This window comes from Macaca nemestrina, chromosome 16 (genome assembly GCF_043159975.1).
Source record: "Macaca nemestrina isolate mMacNem1 chromosome 16, mMacNem.hap1, whole genome shotgun sequence".
Taxonomy (NCBI): domain Eukaryota; kingdom Metazoa; phylum Chordata; class Mammalia; order Primates; family Cercopithecidae; genus Macaca; species Macaca nemestrina.
Window position 1 is genome coordinate 1,299,926 of NC_092140.1, and position 24,364 is coordinate 1,324,289.

At 57.0% G+C, this 24,364-nt stretch overlaps 2 protein-coding genes across 13 annotated transcripts in view; both read right to left on the bottom strand.

Annotated features, from left to right (window-relative positions):
* The window catches only part of LOC105485266 (MCF.2 cell line derived transforming sequence like), a 203,300-nt gene extending 196,194 nt beyond the window's left edge, over positions 1-7,106 (bottom strand). The window contains exons 1-2 of the mRNA XM_071080989.1: positions 7,032-7,106; positions 639-805 (exon numbers count right to left, since the gene is read on the bottom strand). Coding sequence (XP_070937090.1) covers positions 639-801 — 163 coding nt within the window. The 5' untranslated portion in view covers positions 802-805; positions 7,032-7,106. The remainder of the gene's footprint in view (positions 1-638; positions 806-7,031) is intronic.
* A 12,662-nt stretch (positions 7,107-19,768) lies between these two features.
* Positions 19,769-24,364, bottom strand: part of LOC105485271 (ATPase phospholipid transporting 11A) — a 183,284-nt gene continuing 178,688 nt past the window's right edge. For 3 of the 12 annotated variants that reach the window (XM_011747541.3, XM_011747542.3, XM_011747539.3), the window contains exon 29: positions 19,769-20,172. In XM_011747541.3, the coding sequence (XP_011745843.1) occupies positions 19,921-20,172 (252 nt within the window). In that variant the 3' untranslated portion in view covers positions 19,769-19,920. The other 9 variants (XM_011747547.3, XM_011747545.3, XM_011747546.3 and 6 more) reach the window with 9 other exon arrangements.

Here is a 24,364-nt window from a genome sequence, read left to right on the forward strand (position 1 = left end):
GGAACAGAGAATTCAGCCCCTTGCTCAGGTTAGAAAATACATGCAGAGCATTCAGACGGGCAGGGGCTGGAGAGAGAAGCGTTGCCTGGCCTGCATCAGGAGGTCAGCCTGAGCTCGGAGAGGCCACTCACACCCCAGGCCTGCCCGGCTCTCGCCTCGCAGGGGAGCCAATTCCAGATGCCCAGGAAGGGCCACTGGTCTGGAGACCAGCTGAGGCTTTGCCATGTTAATATGAAAACACACAAATTCAAACAACAGCTCTTTTGTTTCTAAAGAATGAAGCAAAGCCTACAAATTGTTTCCTTCAGGTATACTGTGGTTTATTTGGAACACAGACATTTCTCATGATCTCTAACCAGAGCCAAACTCATTTTAAAATACTCACTTAGATAACCAGTGCCAAGTCAAATCGATGACCACACATCTTGAGACAAGTCGTCCCAACTTGGACCTGGGCAGGTAAAAGCCATGTGAACCCATTCAAAGCCCCTCCCACAGCCTGCCACCTGAGGGGTCACACATTCCCAGGATCTAAACCTTGTCAGTCTCTAAAAGGACCAGAATAGCAAAGAACAGCGCAGGTCCAATCAGTGGTGAGACCCGCAAAACCAAACGAGGCCGCAGCACCCGGCGCCTACCTGTGGCTGTGGCCTCTGGTGTGTCTTGAACAAGCCTGATGACGTCTGACACATCAATTTGGTGATCCGTTTCCTCCTTTTTGGCCTCATTGGGCCGTTGTGGGGAAGAGTAACTGTTGCTTCCAGGTCTCTTGCACAGGATGAATCTCCAACAGTCAAACATGAGGCTGCAGAAAAAAGATTTTAAAAGGACAATGAGGTCATGCTGCAGAAAGACTTAAACTGTTGCTTTGAACAAAACCGAAATAACTAGTTACAGCCTTCAGGGGTATTTATTCTGCAATGAAGATAGTATGTTTGAAACTAAATTCGTTCTTCTCCAGTCAATTTCTACTGTGTCAGGGTTCACTTACACAAGGAACCTTCTTCTATAACACTGACACAGAATCAAGGGTTGCAGGAGCAAAACATATTATTGACTTCTGCTTGCTGAAGAAAAGGAAAAAACAATAACCGAGGTTTTCCCCCTTGACATTTAGACTCCTGTTTCAAAGACACAGAAGTCCCCAGTTCTCCAAGTTTCAGTATTTAATTCACTGAACTGGCAAACTTTCAAAATCAGTGCTGACTGCTTATTCGGATTACCTAAAAACATTTCTAAATCCCCTATGTAGAGAACGTCCTCCGAGTTCCAGAAACTTTAAAGCATAATTCCTCACTGAAAATTTGGCAAAGAAACTTACGTGAAGTTTTTGGGAAGAATCTTAGACGTACAGAGAAAACTAGTAGCCGCATTTCAAACCGAAGCCTCTGAGGCAGGTGCCGGCAGCCCTTCCCTCCCAGGTGCGGACCTGCGGTGCCTCTGAGGCACGTGCCGGCAGCCCTTCCCTCCCAGGTGCGGACCTGCGGTGCCTCCCGTGCTGTCTTCCAGCACATTTATGGCTCACTCCTGCTTCCCACTGTTGGCATCCCACCCGCAGGACCCCTTCCCTGGGAATAATGTCGGCAACAGTTTACTTAAATAAACTGTATGGTGGCTCACGCCTGTAATCCCAGCACTTTGGGAGGCTGATGCAGGCGAATCGCCTCAGGTCAGGAGTTCGAGACCAGCCTGGCCAACATGGCGAAATCCCGTCTCTACTAAAAATACAAAAATTAGCCGGGTGTGGTGGCAGGTGCCTGTCACCCCAGTTACTCAGGAGGCTGAGGGACGAGAATCACTTAAACCCAGGAGGCAGAGGTTGCAGTGAGCCGAGATTGCACCACTGCACTCCAGCCTGGGCAACAACAGTGAAACTCCGTCTCAAATAAAATAAAATAAAATAAAATAAAAATAAACGGTCTCAGCGGCTCCACCGGGGACGTTGCTTTCCACGCCAGCGCTCACACTGCGTCCTGTCACCCAGTTCTGCTGCTGCCCGGGCCTCAGCTCCCTGGGGAAATCCCTCCGGCCCTGCCATTTCCCTGGGAAGGGGCTGCCTGCCTCCCTCCAACCTGAAATCCCTGCTCCAGTGGCTCAGAGGCCCTGCTGGGACATCTCCCCCTTTCACTGTCTTCAGTTAAACCCCCTCCCTATCCCTCAGGTCAGACCTGCAGGTGCCCAGACCACCTCACAGGCGCTCTCAGGGCCGCTGCTGTCAGTCCCCAGGGAGCTTTGCAAACACCAGCGCCCACCCCTGGAGAGCAGGCCCGTCGCGAGAACCACTGCCCCACCACGTGGAGCCCCGAAGGACGACGAAGCCGGCCCAGGACAGGGTGATACCCACTGCCAACCCACAGTCCAGGTCGCAAACACTCCGGGACGCCAGGGTCACACCCACGCCCCTCACAGGAGAGGCTGTGCTTCTCCACCCCCACCTCTTCCCCCAACACACAAGCTCCACAGCCTTGACTCCCACCCCACAAACGCACTCACCCCTCGGTGTTCATCAGGGCACAGGCCTTCCAGAGCACCCCACACTCACCCCTCGGTGTTCAACTCATCCCTTTGCTGCTACTGTTCAGAACTTGGTACACATCCCGGCTCCTGTGTGGTTTTTTTGTTTTGTTTTGTTTTGTTTTGTTTTGAGACGGAGTCTGGCTCTGTCGCCCAGGCTGGAGTGCAGTGTCCGGATCTCCGCTCACTGCAAGCTCCGCCTCCCGGGTTTACGCCATTCTCCTGCCTCAGCCTCCCGAGTAGCTGGGACTACAGGCGCCGCCACCTCGCCCGGCTGGTGAAGTGACACAAGCAGCGGAATAGCAAATGGAGGAGGGGAGGCGAGTGCTGAGGGTCCCCGGGGTGGGGGCACCATGGGGGAGTGAAGGATGCTGGGGCAGGAGGAGCAGGGCCTGGATGGCCGTGGGCGGTACCCCCGCTGCCGCCGCGTCTGGCAGGGTGGGCCTGAGGGAGGCTGTGAGTGGCTAGTGGTGAAAGGCTGGACCTGGACTCAGTTCCAGCACCTGCCGAGCTCGGTTCACAGGGATGGTTCCTTTACTCAGCAGCAGTGTGGGCACCCCTAGGGGGCAGGCGGCCTCCTCTGCACACAGGCTCCAAGCAAACAAAACAAACATGCGCCCACCTCATGCCCCGTACCCAGCTTGGGTGGTGCACGGAGAGGATCAGAGGCCGTGGAGCACCTGCCCATGCTGGGGGAAGCCGCTGAGGACTGGGCGGACATTACTTTGGCCAGGCATGTAAGAGAAGCAGTGAGCTTGAGGCCACACATTGTATCCCATCCCAGGCCCTGGGCCCTAAAGATAGGAAGGTCCCCACCACCGCCGCACAGCTGCCACTCACGACACTGCGTCAACTCCAAATAGCCAGTATTAATAATAACGTGGTGTAGAGGTGGGGGCGGCGGCCCCAGGACAGGCGGAGCTGGGAGAGCTTCCCTAAAGAGTGAAGGCTGCAAAGCCATGGCCCGGAGCTGGGGTGGGGGCCAGGGTCAGGGCGGGGTCAGGGCTGCGGCTCGGGCTGGAGCTGAGGCTGGATGGGCCACAGGGCACCTCCAGGGCTGTCTCTGCTGCTGCAGGGTGAGAGGCCAGCTAGGCCTTGGCACAGAGCGGGTGCTGGGCCGACACCCCTGACTGCGGCCCTCACTCCGGTCCCCACTGCCAGTCAGCGCCGCCCTCACCCGGCTCCACCTGCCACTCTAGTCTGCCCACCTGGGCACAGGAGCCGGCCTGTCCCCACAGGTGTTCCTGCTTTCTTTCTGCTATTTCTCTAATGAATGAAAAGTGAAGATGGAGACTGCGAAGAAAACACGGTTACCCTCTCTGGTCTCCACGGCATCACTTTCTCACTAGATTTGCTTTGATTTCCTTACATCATGATGGAAATGTCAGTAATGCTCTTCACTTTCTCAACGGGTGGGGCTGCATGGCCCCCAACAGTGCCTTACATCCTACATTTCATCCGGGACGTCCCACAGCTTCCCAGCTCTGGTTCCAGTGGCCGCTTGAGCCATCATTGTCCCTGCTGTGACGACCCTTCAGGGCTCCGAGGAGATCCTGGGCATGCTTGGGGACGAGGAGTGAGGCTTCCTGTGAACGCCGCAGAGCCGGCCGGGGCAGCCCTGATGCTCCACTGAGTCCGGTTCATGCTGGGCTCCTGACCACCATGTTCACCATGGTGGCCCTCACAGATATCCAAAAGCTTCTCAGTGGCCATACAGTGTCCCGTATCCTACTGTGGGCTGAAAGCTCAGACAGCTTCACTTTAGGAAGCCAGGAGTGACCCTCATGATGTAGATTTCCCAAAGAAGGGGTTGCCATGAACAGGCCACGTGAGTGAGAGGTTACCAAGGCCTCTGGACAAGACTTGAAATTCTCAAAGCGCCACTGCTGCTTCCAGCTGGCCATGCGCTAAAGACTCTGCCACCCGCACTCCAAGCTGGGGCCCTGTGCTCCACTGGCCTGGCCTCCTCTCAGGGTGGGCTCTCAGCCAGCATGCCCCTGACCAGTGCCCTGCTGTCCTCTGAAGGACCCTCCACAGGGAATCCACTGGTGACTCAAGTTGGAGCCTAGAAACATCACTGAGTGCCTGCTGAAGATGCAGGCCCCGTCCCCTCTGTGAGGTGGAAAGGTCTGTGGTGGGGCCCAGGAACCAGCACTGGGATGCCAGGGGGCTCCTGTCACCAAGATGCAGCCCAGAGCCGTGCACCTGCCACATGAGAGTCTCGCAGCGTCCTTGGGAGCCAGTGCAGACAGTGAAGCGGGGTGGGCTGAACAGAAAGCTGGGCTGCACCCAGAACCTGACAGCTCCATCCTTCTGGTCACAGTGCTAACCGTGGCTGCTCCGGGAGCCTCCGAAAATGATCCCAAATCATCTCAATTGGTGACAAAAGACTGCCAACCGGTGGTGTCCTCGGCCAGTCTATCTACACCACTCATCTCCTCCATGCCCTCTGTCAATCCCAGGCCTTCTCCCACCACATTACAAATGCAAATTACGTGGCTGTGAAGACCGGGGTGCCTCTCTTCTGAAGGGACCTTGGGTCACCAAGAGGCTGCCTTTCCAAGATAAACGTTCAGATTCCAACCAAAGTCTTCCCTGGGGTCCTCGATGTGAGCAAGAGTGCATCTCCACAGCAGAGCAGACTGGGACCACCCAGTCCAGGACCAGTCAAAGGGAAACCTCAGGAGGGGGCCTCGGAGGGCGGTGGAGAGACCTGAATTCCAGAGGACAGATGTGAAGCTGCACACACAGCCCTTTCATCTTGCAGCAAATCCAATCACCTTGGTGAGGGTGACGACTGTACCCCTTCCCCTCTGCACCGGCTGTGCCTGCAGGTCCTGAAGTCAGCACAGCGATGGGGGAGGCGGGCCACGGGGTCCCTGTCAAAGCCTGCAGATTCCTCAGCTCACCTAACTTTGCAGACCCTTCACGGATTCCAGCAGTTTCCCACAATCTCAGGTTTCACAGCAATTCTGTGAGGCCCCCAGGGGAGGGCTTCCCTCATTTCACAGACGGTGTGGGGGTTCTTGGGGAAACCCAATGTGAAAGTTTGAGCCATGGATGCTGGGACCCCTGCACAGCCTGGTGAAATCGGGGACACCGGGACCCCTGCACAACCTGGTGAAGTTGGGACCTGGGAGGGCGGGGCTGGCCCCACAGGATGGAGAAGGCTGGAGAGTCCCGAGGGAGCCTTAAAACCCCCGTCTCCTGCCCACCTAGCTGCCAGCTGGCCCCAGAGTCCTCACTGCCCCCCCCTCCAGGGCTGAGGGCTCCGCAGGCTCCCGGTGTCCTGTCCCCCCAGCTACCCATGGAGGTTGCAGAACTCAGACAATGCCTGGGTGTGCATTCTGCTCTCACGACCAGCCCCGGACTCCTCGCTCCACAGTTTGCATGTTAGGAACCCCCCAGGGCTAGGGGCTCCTCCTCAGTCCCAGCATCCAGCACCCACCTGGCCATGTGGGTCTCCTGTCTGCCAGGGAGGGGCCACACCGACACTCTGCAGCCTGCAGCCCTGGGGACCTCACTTCTATTTTTGTGGCCAGCCCTGCCGGTCCCCGTAGCCACACATCCTGGGGCCTCCCACAGCCATGCCGGCACATCCTGCCTGGGCGGCCCGGGCCACCTTAACCCCTTCAAGGTCCCGGCTCTGTGAGGGTCATGCAGGCCACGCCCCTGGGCGGGAGTTTCCAGGTAGCGAACCTGCCTGGGCTCCGGAGCCCCCTCTGGCCCAACCCTCCGGCAGGATCCTATATAAGGGTCTGAAGCCAGGCCAGGGGCCCGCAGCTGGGAGAAGAGCCACAGAGGGCCCAGCGCAACCAAACCGGGTCAAAAGGGCTCCTAGGACGAGTCTGCCCAGCCCGCGGTCCACGGCCTTCCCGCTGTCCGCTTGGGGATCTGTGGCCAAGGCGACCCTGGCCCGGGACAAGCAGGCAGATGAAAGATGCAGGTGTGGACCCGACCCCAGGCTACCCTCCGCTCCAGATTACCTAAAAACATTCCCCAGCCTGTCCCCAGCCCCCAGATGTGGGCTCGACCCCAGCCTGACCCCAAGCTACCCTTCCTTCCAGCCCTGTCCCTGGGCGCCGTCCTGAACACTGGCCCCCGTCGCTCTGGCAGGAAGGGGTGGGCACAGCTCCCAGGGTGGCCCTACGAGGTGCCCAAGGGAACGTCGGCAGAAGCCCGTCCAGGCGTTGACACCTGCCGGGGTGTGAGGCCCCCCGTGACAATGCGGAGGGGGCCTGGGCGCCTGGACACTCGCGGGGGCTCCTCCACGGCCACTCCGAGCACCCCAGGCGCCTCGAAGTTCCCAGCGCAGGACACTGGGCAGGGGCCGCGGGGGCCGATCCCAGGCCGCCCTGACCGCGAGCCGGGTCCCAGCGCCTGTCCCCAGCCGGGCTGAGGGGGGCGCGGGGGAGACGGCCCCGCTCCGGGAGCGACCGCAACGCGTCCTGCCCGGCTCCGCCCCGCGCCCCCTCCCGTCACCCCCGCGTCCCCTCCGGGACCCGCCCCGCGCGCACCTGCCGCCCGTGGTGCTGCCCTCCCGCGTCCGCCGAGCTCCGCGCCTCGCAGGTGTCCGCGCGTCCTGACGCCTCCTCCCGGGCCGCGCGGATACTGGGCAGGGAGGGAGAAGGGGCGGGGCGGGGCGGGGCGCGCGGAGGGCTGGGGGGGGAGGGGCGGAGAGGGGCCCGGGGGCGGGGGCGGGGCGGGGCCAGAGCCCAGAGCGGCGGGGGAAGGGCGGCGAGGCGGGGCCATGGGAAGAGCCTCCCTCTCTCCACCCTCCCCTTCTACCCCCTCCCCCCTCCCCCTCTCCCCCCTCCCCCCTCCCCCCTCCCCCTCTCCCCACCCTTTGCTCTCCTCACGCTTCCCCCTCTTCCTACCCCTCCCCGCTGTGCCCGAGACGGGGGACGGGGCGACGGGGTGGGGACGTGATGGGGGGCGGGGGGGCGACTGCGGGGCAGTGGGTCGGGGTCGTGCCTAAGGGGTGCAGTTCCTGCCACCTGGGGTCACCCTCGGCCCCGCCCAGAGGGGAGAGGGCTGGACAAGGGGACGGGTCGGTGGTCTTCTGGGGCCCAGGACTCACTTCCTTGGGCTCACCTGTAAAACAGGGTCCCACCTGCCCCCCTGGATCCGAGCCCCCTGGCAGGGAAGTTGTGTCCACTCTGAAGCCCCACAGGGACCCAGCTGCCATCGCCCTAGCTGGACCCTTCCCTGCAGCTTCCCAGGAGAAAGCCGGGGGGCACGTGGGACAGGGCTGGGGCCACTGGAATGTGGCCCAGCTGAGCTGACCAGCCTGTGACATCAGATAAGTCACTAACAAACCCTTCTGGCCTGTGTTCTCGTCTGTGCAGCCGTCCCAGAGCGTCCTGGGGCCCACAGGTTAGTGCACAGAGAGCTCCCAGTGTACCAAAGACAGATTACCAGTTACTAGGTTAGCAGCAGAGGTCAGGACCCCATATTTAGGTCCTAGGGTAAAAAGGGACAAGAACCCACCTCACTCCTCAGTATTGGAGTAAGGAGCCGCTGGTCTGTGGGTCACGGCACAGGACGCTGGCCTCTGCCAGCACAGCCTTGCTGTGGTACCTAACAGTGCAGCAGAAGTTGTTTGCAGAAAAAGAAAAAAAAAAAAACCTATAAAAGACCCCACCATTTAATTCTTGCATCTTCCAAGGTTCAGTGGAAACTGACTGATAACTTAAAAAAAAAAAAAAAAAGTGAGGTGACATAAAAAGGTAAAATCATGGAAGATGCAGACCCAGCTATAGACTTTAGCACTTGCAGTTGGAGCTTTAAAACGTCTCCATTTAGTGGGTAAAAAGAGCAAACCTGTTTGAATGAAATGAAAACAAAGCTCTGGCAAGAGAGAGATAAACATTAACCAAGCAGGCAGCGGGAAGTGCAGTCCACCGCGCTGTGCCCACCTGAGGTGAGAACACTGCGGACAGGCGTGTGATACACAGAGACAGACTGAGTTCGGGGAGGAAGGTGCGTGGACCGGGAGGAGGGTGCGTGGACCGGGAGGAGGGTGCGTGGACCGGGAGGAGGGTGAGTGGACCGGGAGGTGGGTGCGTGGACCGGGAGGAGGGTGCGTGGACCGGGAGGAGGGTGCGTGGACCGGGAGGAGGGTGAGTGCACCGGGAGGAGGGTGAGTGGACCGGGAGGAGGGTGAGTGCACCGGGAGGAGGGTGAGTGGACCGGGAGGAGGGTGAGTGCACCGGGAGGAGGGTGCGTGGACCGGGAGGAGGGTGTGTGGACCGGGAGGAGGGTGCGTGCACCGGAAGGAGGGTGTGTGGACCACGCCTGGCTGCAGAATTTCTCCCGGGGGTGCACACGTGCGTTCGGGTACTGGATCCCTGCTCTTGCACGTCCACTCCTTGGAGCAGCAGCAGCGTCGGTGACCGTGCAGGGACCCCGGGCTCCACTCAGACCCGCAGGGAGTGTCTCCACTGGGGAACCCGCCCTCCCCAGCGAGCAGAAGCCCCAGAGACCTGTGCAGGGGGCAGGAGAGGGGTCCAGGAAAGGCCAGAACCTGCCAGCATGGGCAGGAAAAGGGGAGGCTGGGCTCAGGGAAGGAGAGGGATGATTTGAGAGGGACAGGAAATTAAACCCAAGGGAACTCCCTCAACCCAGTAACATTTCTTCACATAATTAGCCCCGGAGACAGGAAGGGCTTGTCACTAGCAATGCATTCAGGAGCTTTGAGAGTCGGACCGGAACAGGCTTTCCTTCTCCTTCTCACAGGTTCCAGTTAAAAAGGTCAGAGTGGACCCACGTGGTGTTTCTTACCTGTTTTTTGTTTGTTTTTTTTTTATTTGGAGACCAACGCCCCCTTTCTCACGCTGGCATCAAAGACCCTCTGGTAACACAGCACATTCTGTCAGACTGTCAGACAGGCTGAATTAAATATCATTTAATCGAGCAATAAAAGTCCAAAGGGAGGCTGCCTGTGGGAACCCGCCCTGAGGATCTCCTGCAGGACGTGCAAGCGGATGGCACCGCGGCTGTGGAAAAGGAGGGGACAGGCAGTGACCCCAGCCAGCCACGAGCCCGCCCCACACATTTGTGCAGGGTGCAGGCCCAAACCCACACGTGCGTGGACAGTGGGCACCACACTGGAACGGACTTTGCCAGGAAGCAGGGATTTCTACCTGCTATCCTGAAAGATGCTCTGCCTGCACACCGTGGATGGGCATGGAGCTGGCCCGCAGCCCTCGGGGGACAGACAGACAGACAAGAGGCCAGAACGTCTTCTCCACGAAAGCTTTCCGCCTTGGCACACAGTAAACCAATGCAGCGAAAATACAGAGGACAAAACCCCAAGATGTGTGTGCCTTCAGAAAAGGCTAGGGCGCATTCTAAAGTTGAGGCAATTCAAGAGGAAATTAATTCAGTGGAGGACAAAGGCCCAGAGCAGCGCATCACAGGCTGCCCGCGGTGTCCTGCTGGGGCCGAGCTTGTTAGGGCCAGGCAAGGCCTTTGTGCTCCACCAGCTTTCACAGCCTCAGAAGCCCAGTGGGGCACAAGGAGATGACGTCACAAACAGGTTTCCCTGCGAGCGCAGCAGGAGGAGCAGAGACCTCAGGGACCACTCCCATCGGGGCGTCACGGCCTACCAGCCAGCAGATCCCGCAGGAGCTGAGGCTGCAGGGAAAGCCGGATGGACGCCGCACGGTAGCACACCCACAGACTCCGAACACGTGTCTGGGCTCTGCACTTGGATGGGAGTACAGCCTGCGTCTGTGGATTCCACGTAAGTCGTGCGACACAGTGAGCTCAGGTATCAAGCACCTGGGAAGCCGTGGCACCTGTGCCTGTGACCCCAAAGGGTGGAATCCTTCCAGGGCATCTCCGTGTGGTCACTGTGTCCTATAAGCAGTTTAGGAGGGTTCATCTGCTTCCAAATTGTTCCAATTTCTCCACTTAGTGTTGGAAACTTTACCATCGGAGGTTAAACGCTTTATGTGAAAGCATAGCTCCCACCAAGATGTCCGTAAGGGAAAGAAAAGGAGTGACAGGCCGGGCGCGGTGGCTCAAGCCTGTAATCCCAGCACTTTGGGAGGCCGAGGCGGGCGGATCACAAGGTCAGGAGATCGAGACCACAGTGAAACCCCGTCTCTACTAAAAATACAAAAAATTAGCCGGGCGCGGTGGCGGGCGCCTGTAGTCCCAGCTACTCAGGAGGCTGAGGCAGGAGAATGGCGGGAACCCGGGAGGCGGAGCTTGCAGTGAGCCGAGATCGCGCCACTGCACTCCAGCCTGGGCAACAGCGTGAGACTCCGTCTCAAAAAAAAAAAAAAAAAAAAAGAAAAGGAGTGACCATATCTCAGGGGGAAGACACTTTTGTGCTCGCCTTACACAGCCGAGGAAGGCGGTGACAGCGTCCTCCCACCTACAGAGAGAAGACCACAGGGCCCCTTGTAAACCTGTAGCCACCCTGGCTTGTCTCGGAATCTGTCCTTCTGTGTGGGATACGTTGCAGGCAGACTCAGGCCTGGCCTTTCTGGAGTTCAGGGCGGCTGGAGGGAGCAGGACAGACCTACCCTGGCCTCTTCCAGCCCCCAAATCTGCACAAACCCTGCCTAGACAAGACAGCGGTACTGTCCCTCCCTCAACCCCTCCTCCAGAATGAAGGCGCCGAGGTCTTGGCTTCTCAGTGCCCAGGTGCCATCCGGCTCTGCCTCACGGGCTCCAGCTGGACAGGGAGGGCTTCCTGCCAGTCCTTGTCCCGAAACCTGGCCAGGGTGGTCTGGCTGGCTACAGCCCGCAACTGGCACCCAGCACCTGGAATCCTCACTGGGAAGCTAAGCCGGGCAGGGGCCCTGCGTCTGTGTCCAGCCAGCCCCACGGTCACTGAGTCCTTCCTGCACCCCACACCCCGTGCTGGACGCAGGGCTCGGCCCGGAGCAAGGCAAAGTGTCTCACTTCTTGGACTTTACGTCTCAGTAAAAATAGACAGAAAATGGGTTAATGAACACAGACACAGCCTCAAATCGGGGTGAGATTCATGCCGTGAAGGCGAAGAACGCAGACCAGGAGGGTAGGTGGGGCAGTGGCCTGCGCCAGGGCCCGCTGGGAAGCAGAGCCAGACAGGACCCAGCCGTCCCACGAGGGCCCGGGAGCCGTCCAAGGAGCGGGAGGCAGATGTGGGTGTGTACGGAGACAGAGCCAACAAGTATCGCCACCTTTTGGGGAGAATTTTGCTAAAACAAGGTGAGAAACAAGAGCTGAGCCGGGCTGGGAGGGTCCCGGAGGGTTTCTGTTGAGACTCTCCTGCTGCTCCGATGACTTGGCCGACTTGGCCGGCAGGAAGACAGTGATGCCGCCACAGAGACGGCGAGAGGTCGCCCGGCCACCACGGCCCCCCCTCCCCCTGGGGCGACAGTGAGGGGTCACCTGCCCGCCGTGGCCTGCTCTTCTCTTAGAGTAAACACTGATGTCTTAAGAAGTCAGGAAGCCACGTGAGATGAGTGAGACACTGATTTTAGCCCTACGTTTGTACGTGCTGCCTCGGCTCATCCTCTGTGGGGCGGCTCGCCTGTTGCCGTGTGTCTGGCTCTGCCCTGCCCTGAGCAGGGGCCCCAGTGGCTTCCTGGATGCCTTTGCCAGTTGGGGACGCCCTGGACCCTCTCGGTCCACTGCAGTCACCCAGGTTGAGCCACTCGGACCGATGGCAAGTGAGCTCCCCTGGTGGGTTCCAGGTTGTCATCCGAAGAGCAGCCATGGCCCTAAACAGCCCTCCAACCCCACCCCACCTCCGTGCAGGCCCGGATCCACCGGGCAGGCCACTGCCCTGCAGTCCGCCACGGCTGCTCCCAGGTGTGACTGCCCTGAAGCCGGACGAGGCACTTCCATGGCCCCTCAGAATGGAGTGTTGGGGGTTGAATCGTGGCTTCCGAAGACAGATGTTGGAGTGCTAACTCCCAGTGCCTCAGAACGTGACCTTGGCTGGAGACGGGGTCTTTATAGAGGGGACCAAGCTAAAAGGAGGTCAGTGGGGCAGGCCCTGACCCCAGCGCCACGTGGAAAGTGCCCAGAGGAGATGCAGGCAGAGGACGGGGCGGTGCTTCCACACCCAGGGAGACCCGGGGGTTAGTGCACAGACGGGCCTCAGCAGTGCACTCACAGGAAACACATATTTCACCCACGCGTTTGAGATAGGGACATGGCTCTTCTTCTCCTAGCAAACAACTTTTGATTCCAACTTTTATTTCTTCTCCGGGCTCCATCCTCCTTCTCCATCTCTCTCGGCCCCAGGTGCTGCTGGAATGTCCCCTTTGCTGGGACACCAGAGGACACCCGAACAAACCAGCCTACCTGTCAGAGCCTGGAGGCTGCCCCAAGCCAGCATCTGTGGTTCCACATGAGCTGAGGGCCATTTTATGCCGGCCTCGCTCTCCCTCCAGCCCTTCTGGGCTTGGCCGGCCTTCCCCCATCCCCCCGCGCTCTCCCAGCAATCCTGTCCCAGGTGAGAGAACGAGGCTGGCATGGAACAGCCCTCAGTTGACGTGGGGGAGCAACGGATGCCCTGGGCGGGCTGGTGGATACCAGAACACCCTGGGGACACCTGAGGACGCCCCGAGGACACCTGCGGATACCCCAAAGACACCTGAGGACGCCTGAGGATGCCCTGACGCCCCGAGGACACCTGCGGACATCTGAGGATGCCCCGAGGACCCCTGCAGATACCCCAAAGACACCTGAGGATGCCTGAGGACGCCCCGAGGACATCTGAGGACATCTGAGGACGCCCGGAGGACATCTGAGGACACCCCAAAGACACCTGAGGACGCCTGAGGATGCCCCGAGGACACCTGCGGATACCCCAAAGACACCTGAGGACGCCTGAGGATGCCCCGAGGACACCTGAGGATACCCCAAGGACACCTGGAGTATGGAAAGGTAAAGATAAGCCCACATGAAGATGCTGAGAAGCCAAGGAATGAGAGGAAAGCATTTCGGAGAAACCAGGGAATGAGAGGAAGGCATTTCGGAGAGAATCCAGGGCGGCTGTAGGTTCCTTCACCCCACAGATGCCTTTGGAGCGCTGCCTATGAAAAGTAGCCCGTGACTTTGTGGCGTTCAGGAGCCAGCAAAAGTCCCGTGTTTAGAATTCCAGCCTGTGAGCCGGGGACCCCGCTGTCCGCCCCTGGGGTGTTTCCCAGGTGGCCCTGAGCTGAGACTCCGTGGGAAGCAGGTGGCTGAGCAGGGAGAGGAGATGTGGCCAGGTGGGATTCAGGCACCAGCCACCAGGGATGCTCTGGATTTCACCCCAAGGCCCCTCTCCAGGGGCCCCAATGGAGCCGGGATCCCAGCAGTTGGACCCTGGTGGCATTTTGTTTTTGAAGTTGGTGTTTCCAGACAAGACACAAAACTGTAGAGTATGACACGGCCAGGCTGGGTTGGGACGAGGCCACGGCCTCTGGGCCAGGGGGCATTCCGGGGGCTCCGTGGCAGCACTCAGAATTCTGCCAGGGCTGGGAGTGGCAGGGGGCAGGGAAATGCCATCTACTTCAGAGTGGGAAAGGCTGGGTTCAGTCAACAGAGCTCAGGAGGCTGAAGGGCCTGAAGGAGCCTGGGGTTTGGTCAAGAGGGAGAATTGGGATGGAAAGGGGGCACCTAGACCCCAAGAATGAGGTGGCAGGCGGGGGCTTGGCAGAGGTCAGGGAGGAGCTCCTGGTGGGGACGGACCAGAAGGTTGGGAAACCCAGTCCTGAGTTTCTCAACCTGTGCAGGCTCTGGAGTCCAGGAGGGTCAGCACCAGGGCCCTGCACCTGGCACACCTGGTATCCCTGCAGGGGGTGGCGGCCGAGGGCCCACACCACCCACACTGGGCTTGTCACCTTCGTCCCACACAGAAGCACACTGCAGAAGAGTTTCTAACAGCAGAAAATGTACACACCACTTGTGTGATTTTCTTTATAAAGAAACTGAAGCAGATTTTTATTCTTTATTGCGAGCAGATTCAGGTCTCCTGCTTAGATAATCTAGAGAAAAGTCCAATATAATATTATCAAGTTAGTTTATCTACAGAAATAAAAGTTAAAAACAGGAGCATACAAAATAAACTTTACAGAAATGTTAGATTTGGTTTAATTTATATTTTAACTTTTCAAAGCAGATTAATGAATTATCAGTTAAATGTTACTGTGTGGAGGCTTGATTTATGTTAAATGCACCTACTATGTTTAATAATTTAAAAATAAACTCCAGTATTTATGATGATGACAGCTATGGATACCATTCATATTAAATACATTTTTGAAGACCTTCTTTTATTACATTACCTAATGAATAGACATTTTAAATGGTAACGCAGACATTATAATTTTAAGTCAGACACAATATATGCATATTAAAATTCTGTATACTTGATAAAGTAAAAAATAAAGCTATATAAATTGATCTTTAGATTTTTTCTGCAAAAGTAGAATCACACTTTCATGACACTTCTAACACATCCCCATCAAAGCTGCTTATAGACACAATATCAGAAAGATTTTCATTCCAGTTCACCCACCTTTAGCTTAAAAAAAAAAAAAAAGATTGCATTTACCAACTGACATTTTTCCTGTTTCTAAAGTTACAAATGGGTAACTTCCTAAAGAAATGTAGGATACAAGGACCTGCATATCAAGCTGTTAAGACACTGAGCTGCCCAATAAATAATATTAACATTAAATAAAAGTGGCTGCATTATTCAATACTAGTCAGTGCAAAACACATAAGCTGAGTGGTTTGAAGAACAAGGCTGGAGGTTTCCTGCTACGGCACCGGACCCCTGGCCAAGGCTCAACTCAGAGAAGTCACAACAGCCTGTCTAGACATTTGTTTAAACGCTCAGCAAGCCGAGCGGATGGTCACCCTGTTGGAGAAGCTGCCGCATCTGGCCTCCTCCCTCGAGGCGGTGTGGCCTGCTTGTTCGCCCCGTCTGCTCCAACGCAGGCCGGGTTGACTACGGCTTTAGGAGGCCGCGGCCCTTCCCAGCTGGCTCGTGGCAGAAGACCGGCCGTGCTCCCTGACGTGTGCAGGGATGAGGTGCGGCGTGGGCGTGGCCGGTCCTGCTGTGGCCACCTGGTAGAGGGCTGATCCAAGGGGAGGTTTCAGCTCATGGGGCTGGACCTCCCTGAAGGGGAAAGGACCTTGTCCAGGGCACCAAGCGCTGCTCACAGAGCAGCTGGTGTAAGTGAAGCTGCGACCTCACCCCGGGCCCACTCTGCGAAGCCTAGACATTCTGCCAGGAGGGGGACACTCCGTCCCAGGGAGGCCTGGGCTACGAGCCCCATCTTCCCATGCCCGGCCAGAGGCCCCTCACAGGGGCCCTCAGGAAGGAGGCAGGATGCAATGCGGGACACCAGGACAGTGGGCACTTGCTTGTGGCACATGTGTGCATACGTGCATGGATGTATTCGCGTGTGCGGGGGCCTGCACGTTTGTGGTGTGTACATGTGTGGGAGCTCACGTGTGTATGGTGTGTGCACACGTGTTTACGTCTGGGAACTCATGTCTGTGGTGTACACATGCATGTGCATGTATGTAGGAGCCTGTGCGTGTTTGGGATGTGTACATGTGCATGTGTGCATATTCGTGTGTAGGAGCCTGTGCATGCTTAGGGTGTGTACATGTGCATGTGTGCTCATGTGTGCAGGAGCCTGCATGTGTTTGTAGTGAATGTACATGTGCATGTGTGTGTATGCATGTGTACAGGTGAAGCTCATACATCTTTCTGGTGTGCATACACACGTGTGAGAGCAAGCCTGTAGAAGCTTGTACATGTGTGCTTACATGTACATGCATGTATCACATCTGTGTGTAGGAACTTACACCATTCATGGTATGTGCACATGCATTGTGTGGAGTGTGCACACGTCTGTAGTATGTGTACACATGTGCATGTACATGTATGTCACACATGCTTTGGTGTACATACACGTGTGCACGTGTGGAGGAGCTCACACTTGTGTACATGTGTGCATACATGTGTGCGGGAGCTTGCATGTTTGTGGTGTGTACATGTACATATGTATGTGTGTGTTCCCGTGTGCAAGCCTGCAAGTGGACATGGCTATGAGTGAACGTGGAGCCAAAAGCCCGGGACACACATGTAGCCGGCCCACCGTGGGTGTCTGAGACGGTCTGTGGCAGGGACTGGGCGTGAGTCACAGCAGGCCCACTGTGTGTGTCTGAGACAGTCTGTGGCAGGGACTGGGTGTGAATCATGCAGCAGGCCCACTATGTGTGTCTGAGACGGTCTGTGGCAGGGACTGGGTGTGAGTCATGCAGCAGGCCCACTGTGTGTGTCTGAGACGGTCTGTGGCAGGGACTGGGTGTGAGTCATGCAGCAGGCCCACTGTGCGTGTCTGAGACGGTCTGTGGCGGTGACTGGGTGTGAGTCATGCAGCAGGCCCGCTGTGCGTGTCTGAGACGGTCTGTGGCGGTGACTGGGTGTGAGTCATGCAGCAGGCCCGCTGTGCGTGTCTGAGACGGTCTGTGGCAGGGACTGGGTGTGAGTCATGCAGCAGGCCCACTGTGCGTGTCTGAGACGGTCTGTGGCAGGGACTGGGTGTGAGTCATGCAGCAGGCCCGCTGTGCGTGTCTGAGACGGTCTGTGGCAGGGACTGGGTGTGAGTCATGCAGCAGGCCCACTGTGCGTGTCTGAGACGGTCTGTGGCGGTGACTGGGTGTGAATCAGCGACTGTGTCTCTGACCAACATGCTGAATTACAAATTGATAATTTATTAACCTGTGCAGCAGCAAATAAGATTTTCAAAACTCGACAAAGTGCTCAAAGTTGACATTACTTGCTTCAAAGTTAGTTTAAGGCAAGTAAATACTAACTACTGTGAGGTGGAAAATTGTGTGAAGACCCTGTGACGTCATTCACTGACGTCATCCTTTTAGTTTTTATCTCGTGCCCCTTGTCGATTTCAAATGATCAGGTACATTCATTTAATAATTTCCCAAGCAATTTTTTAAAAGACGTTTGGGAGTGTGTAAAAGTTTAGTGACTTTCACACTAAGACTTGTTGTCAGAGGTACATGGTGACTATCTCCACACAGGCAGAGCTGGGACCCAGCTTACTAAACCTTCATGTGAGAATCTTCTATTTTTAAGGCTGAAGGATGGAAATTAACAGATGAAACACAGAAAGCAGAGGAAATTGCAACAAATTGTAAAGAAAAAGTATAGCAAATTATCATACCTTAAATATGCTGTTTAACTAATCACTGCCACCAGAAATACCAAGAAAGGAAGAGGTGTGTGTAGAGAATAAAATCAAATCTGAAAATTCACATTCATCAGAGATTGGAACATTCAGTCAAAACTCTCACCAGAATCTAAATGTAAAGTGGCCAAAATTACATAAACTTAAAAATGAAAGCTTTATAAACCTATTTTTAAAATTAGACAGTATGTTAAATAAATGAATAAAAGACATATAAACAGCTATGAAAATACTTCAGTGCAAAGGCAATTTTAAGATTTCTAAAAAAATACATTACAAATAATTTGTTAACTGAACATACAGAGAATCTGCCCCCCATACAGGTATTACATTTATGCCCATATTGGGTTCTTAAAAAGGGCTGTAAAAATGCACACACCATTGTTTGCGGGGGTAGCGTGGGCAGGGCTGCCAAGCCAGGGCGGCCGCACGAGGACCTCGGGACACGGTGGAGTCCTCCCCGTTCTGTCTGCTCAAGCCAGTTGCTCACTACCCTCATCTTTGGTGTGGTGTTTGTCACCTTAGTTTATCTCAACCACTGTGTTCACTGTTCTTACCGCCGATTTATCCTTTAGTTCAAATAAATATTGTATAGGTAAAAGATTATACAATCAAATGGTGAAATTTGAGCTTCCAAAAACACCTACTGTCGAGCACCTCGGAAACACCCTCTGGTTTCGCCTGCCGGAGCCCGTCTGACAGCGTGGCTCTGGGCGGGCATGAGGGCCGGCTCCTCCTCCAGCGTCTGGTACTTTCCTGAAAGGCAGCAGTACCGAATCTCACAATGAAATGTCTTCTTTAAGGACCATTAAGGCTACGTCAAAGATTATTTCTAGAAATAGAAACGCCAGTACAGAGAGCAACAGGGACTTTGTATCACAGCAGCCCTTGGGTTGCTAACCCACCCAGAGCAGCGCTGGACAGAATCCTAAGACGAAGGAGAGCCCTGCGTGGGGACGTGGGGATGTGGGGACAAGGGGACGCAGAGCCCGGTGGGCGGAGGTGCAGTGTGGGAGGCGGGCGGAGGTGCAGTGTGGGAGGCGGGCGGAGGTGCAGTGTGGGAGGCGGGCGGAGGTGCAGTGTGGGAGGCGGGCGGAGGTGCAGTGTGGGAGGCGGGCGGAGGTGCAGTGTGGGAGGCGGGTGGAGGTGCAGTGTGGGAGGCGGGCGGAGCTGCAGTGTGGGAGGCGGGCGGAGGTGCAGTGTGGGAGGCGGGCGGAGGTGCAGTGTGGGAGGCGGGCGGAGCTGCAGTGTGGGAGGCGGGCGGAGCTGCAGTGTGGGAGGCGGGTGGAGGTGCAGTGTGGGAGGTGGGCGGAGCTGCAGTGCTGCCTGCTGGGATCCACCCCTGTCCTGTGGGCCACCCCCATCAGCTGGAGACAGGTTCTGGGGCACCAACACCACCTTGGTGGTGACTGTTCCACGGGGACAGAGGATGTCTGCCCATCATAGTCAAGTATCTGTCTCCTGGCCCTTGCACCCGCGAAATCAACATTCTCCTGCAACAGTGGACTGACGGCTCCATGCTCTGGTGAGTGGCCGATGGACATCCTGGCACTTGTGCTGCAGGGCTGGAAGCCACTGGCGTGGCCTCATCCTCCCACATGGCACTGCTTTCTGCACGAGGCGATGATGGGGAGACCGAAACTCAGCCAGCCCTGACACACAGAGCAGGCAGGCTTGGACTTAACCACAGGGAAGCCGCTCCCAGATGAACAGGGCACGGCTGTGCATCCGCAGGGATGACGGTATCCGAGTGACCCGGCCCTTCCCACAGCATGAGGATTGGAGGGTTGCTGAGGAAAGGACGTGCCGCCACAGCTCCACCTCACCCTATGGAGGGCACGAGTGGCGGCCGGGCGAGCAGGAACAGCAGCAGGTGTCCACACATGGCCGCCCCGGGGGCCTGGATGGCTCTTCTCTCCCAGTGACAGCAAAGGCCGATGACGGTAGGTGGGTGAAGACACGGGCCTGGGGGAATGGCCTCTGCATGACAGCACAGGGTGCGCCAGCCGGATGTCCCTTCTGAGTCGGGCCGAATGCCCGGGGGGACCGGTGTGGCTCAACAACTGCAGCGCTGGGTCCAGGCGGCCAGCGTGCCACACTCGAGGGCAAGGCCCGTGACCCCCCTCCTTGCCTCCTGGGGGCCAGGAAGAGGCGTGTGCGGTCTCCACAGGCTTAGGACCATCCATCACACAAGCATCTGCACACGGGTCCCAGGGCAGCTGTGACTCGGGCTGGAACTGCAGTGGTGACGGGAACCGCTGAGGGTGGGTGGGGGCTCCACGGACACCTTCCCCTTCCAGGCCGCGAGCGTCACCTGCTGAGAGCAGGAGCTGTACCAGGCGGCCGAGGGACAGGTGCTCTGGTAGCCTGGGCTCTGCAGAGAGGCAAGAGGGGTGCATTCTGAGTCGCGGTCCCGAGGCTGTGCGCACCCATTCTGCTGAGAGAACGAGACACACGGTCAGTCTCAGGGATCCCCACGGGGCTGCTTGGGGTGACTGGGCCACTCTGGGATGCACTCACTACCATCGCCTCCTGCAGGAACTGCTAGACTCAGCTCAGGACACTGGAGAAGCCATAGAGGCAAGGGGTCTCTGTCTAGGAACGAGTGCCTCTCCTTTTCGGTATCAACAGTGACTGTCCCCCTGTCCCACCATCCCAGGGAAGAACCCAGGGACCCCAGGGATACAGGCCATGGACGGGAAACCTACAAGTTTCCTCCCGATAGCTGGCTTCCTGTGCAGTGAGAGCTCGAACGCTACACCGGTACCCAGAGACCCTCGAACAAAAGGCGAACTCACTGCCCCAGAGAGGGCAGGCCCCACCCCACAGGGACTGAGCTGATGGAGTACTGGACACGCTCAGTTTGCGTCCTGTTGGCATGTTGCCTTGGGTGTCACCACATGGATGGGGCCTACATGGCTTCTGACAGCCCACTGGGGCCCCGGACGTGCAAGGGCCCTGCAGGTCTGACCAGCGAGGGGAGCGGCAAGAGGCTGGCAGCACGCATCTGTCTGACGGGGGGCCGTCCCCAGGCCAGCCCACTTTTAGACCAGCATTTCCAGTCCCGGAAATACTGGCAGGAGCAGGGCGTCTTCACGGCCTCCATGTCTGTCAGGGAGGCGACAAGCTACGTGCTCCGGCTGGCACACAGAAGACTTGCACTCACACTTGCCTGGGCCCCAGTTCCACACAAACCACGCAATATCCACGTTTGATTTCAAAGCAGGCTCCTTCCTGAGAGGCCTTTTAGGTGAAGCCGTTTCCCCCAGGGACCAGGACCGTGAGCCTGTATCTGACGAAGCTGGGCCCGGTCAGGCTGCGTGCTGTGTGTGGGGGGAGTGTGCACGTGTGTGGGTGTGCACGGCATGTTCCATGTGTGGTCGGCTTGCCCTCAGGCATGTTACTTACCTGGGACAGCAAATGCATGTGTGTGTAAAGAGAGCTGCTCTTTTTCACCGTGAACCTTTGTTATCAAAGACAGCACAGCACAGCACAGCAAAACTTTGGAGGAAAAACAGGTCTGACAGTCACAGCACACGGGCGGCACGCAGCAGCCGCAGTTACCTAGCGTGGAGCTAACTGCGCCTTGGCCGCCGTAGGAGGTCCTTCAGGAGGGGCCCGTCGCTGCTCTGTGCGGCCTGGACTGGAGCCTTGTGCTTCATGCCCCTCTGCAAGGCGAGGAAAGACACTGAGCAATGTGGGCCACGCAGGGCTGCTGAGCCGGTGCCCACGAGCACCAGGAGCGCTCTGGCCTCCGCCTGCACCATCCGTGGGACCCCAGCAGGAAGAGGCACTAAGCCTCTGTTGGAGTCTGCATGGGGTGTCACGGAGCGGCCAGGGCAAGGGCTCAGGGGCGCCTTGGGAAAACACTGTCCCAGCAGGGCCGCTCCCATGAGGAGCCCAAGCCCAGAACTGAGAGACAGTGACAGGCTCAGGGACGGGCCACGGCACCTGTGGGAGGCAGAGGGTCCCAGGTCCCTCAGCTGGAAGGTCCACCAGGCACCTCTGGAATCCTGGAGCCACATGTTCAGCCACACACCCACTTCCATGGCAGACAGCGAGCCTCGGGAGCTGCTCTGCCAGGGCCCTGCAGAGTGTCCTGAGGCCAACGTGCTCACAGAGCACTGAGATCTCGTAGCCCAGCCTTATTCAAGGAATAAGGGAAGCGTGGGAGCTGAAGAACTGCGGGCTTGGAATTGCAGAACTGCAGGTCCGAATGGGCAAACGCCCAGGTGAGGAGCAGCAGGAAACAAAGGGTGAGGCTGCCACCCGTCCCGGGGACAGGGATGGAGAGGCGAACTGCATGCAGATACGCAGAGATGCCAGCACAGACATATGTGTGCGAATCGCACATATATACACGTCAGGCCCGTGATGCTTTTCTTTTCCATAAGAACAGATGAAAAGAAAACCATCCACTGGAAGTAAAATATGCCCCACGTGAGGACTAGTGACATGTTTACTCCTCCAAAGTTTTGCAGAACGCAGGTGGTCTCAGCACCACGGTGTGTTCCTGGGCGTGCCGGGCACGTGCTGGCTGCAGGCGCTTTGTGTTCAGGTGCGGACACCGGCCCTGCCTGCGGGGGTCACGCCAGTGCCCGAGGCCTCGTAGGCGGCAGGAGAACGCACCTCTGTGCGGCCGTCTCTATGTAGCCGGGCTCAGCTTCTGCACATGCTCAGAGGCAAATCAGCTCTCAACAAACCACGGCAATAGTTAGAATGCGTATTTTTAGCCTAGAGTTGGCATGATTTAATTAGTTTCTTAAGGACCTCCTATGAGTTATTAAAGTGTTCCTAATAATTTCATCCCTAATGTTTTCAAGTATAGAAATGGTGAGATGAAATTCTGCAATTTAATCTAACAAATTCTGATGACACTAAATTAGAAAAATTTTGATTCCTATTAATTGCTTGGACTTAAAAAAGGACCATTTTGTCAGCTAAAAATGGTGTTTAAAATATATAGAAGATGATGTTATTAAAGGGAAAAAAAGCCCTTTCTGCTCTGGGCATTTTTCTAGGCTGCATTTGGTAAAACAGTAAAATACCAAACATGCATTTTCAGAGCACCATTAATTTGGAGGCATGCGTGAATGCGGGATTTGGTGCCGGAGCACACGGCTGAAAGACAGAATGTGACTTCAGGATAGCACGCAGGCCCCTGCAATCTCGGCTCTGACCACGGATGCCACCGCAGGAAAGTGGCATGTGAATGCCCCTACGCTGCCCAGAAAGGCCAGGGCCATCATTTTTAAAGCGTATTATTAACAGAAAGCTTTCAAAGAGGTCTTCATTCAAAAAACAGTAAAAAGAGAATTTGGTCGAACATCTGACACCAAACACTTCTGTCCCCTTTGCCTCCAGTTGTGTGGCTCAGCCTGGCTCCCCTTTTCTGAAATGTGCGTGGGTCCTGAGCAAACCGTGTTATCCTAGCTGTCGTCAGTCTTTCCAGCTGCAGAATGGGCACAGAAGTGGGTGCGTGAGGGAGGATCCACACTCTACAGGCTGCGGAGGGCAGGGTATGTGAGCTCAGGGCCTGGATGACCTGTGAATTGCAAACTCTCATACCTTCCTGCTTAGGATTCCTGCACAGGAACCTCTCTGACACCTGTGTGAGGGATCATGTGGCCGGCTCTGTGCTGTCAGCTGTGTCTGAACCCTCACAGGTGGGTTCTGAGGCTGCCTGGACACTGAGGGAGAAACCCTGGTTAACTGTGACTGATGGAAAGCACAGCTCACGATCGGTCTGTGCACGTGAAGGTGTAAGTGGGTGGTGGGGCTTCCTGACGTGGGGCTGCCGTGCCCAGCGCCTGGCGGACACTGCGTCGGAGCGCGTGGACTCGGGGCTCTGGTGACAGGCATGGCCCTGCTGCCCCGCGTCTACCATCCCAAGCGTGCGGAAGGCAGAGGAGCATCACCTTGTTCCATCAGAAACTCAGGCTGCTGGAAGTCTGGGAAAGCATAAAGATGGTTGACTGCTCGACAGAAAGGCACTGGCTCTTAGTCTGAGTTCCGAGGTCAGCGGCCACGCACAGAGGGGTGTGTGAACAAGGTGTAGGGATTTAGGCAAAGTGGTCGGAAGATGGAAGGAAACAGGAAGGAAAGAGAAACAACAGACAGAGCTGAGTTAGTCAGAGGCTCGCCACCATGTGCACGTTCTTCTGGCCACTCTAGGTGGACACTGGTGCCCCCCGCCATGACCCGCCAGCCCCTCCCACTCCCTGCTTTATGCCTTCTGCAGGTCCCACTGTGTGGCTGTTCATGAGGGTTGCCGAGGCTTTTGTGGGATGCAGAGACCCACAGCATAACAGGGGCTTCTGAACAAAGGGTGGGACGGGGAGGGTCCTCACTGGCATTCCCAAAGTGCCCCCTGAGACCCGCCCATCCTGGAGATGTGCCGCAGAGCAGAGGGCCTGTGGTCAGACGCGTCTGGGGGCGTGGCCCTCGGCAGCCCCGACTCGAGGCTGCATGCACACTGTCATGGAAGAGCCCAGACTCCTGCGGGGACAGGCCCTCCTGACCCCCCGAGTTCAACTCCTGCCTGCTCAGGCATCTCTGACCAGGCACCTCTGCAGCCACACGCACCCAGGGGCCAGGTGCGTCCGAGACTCTCGTAAATCTCAAGCCAC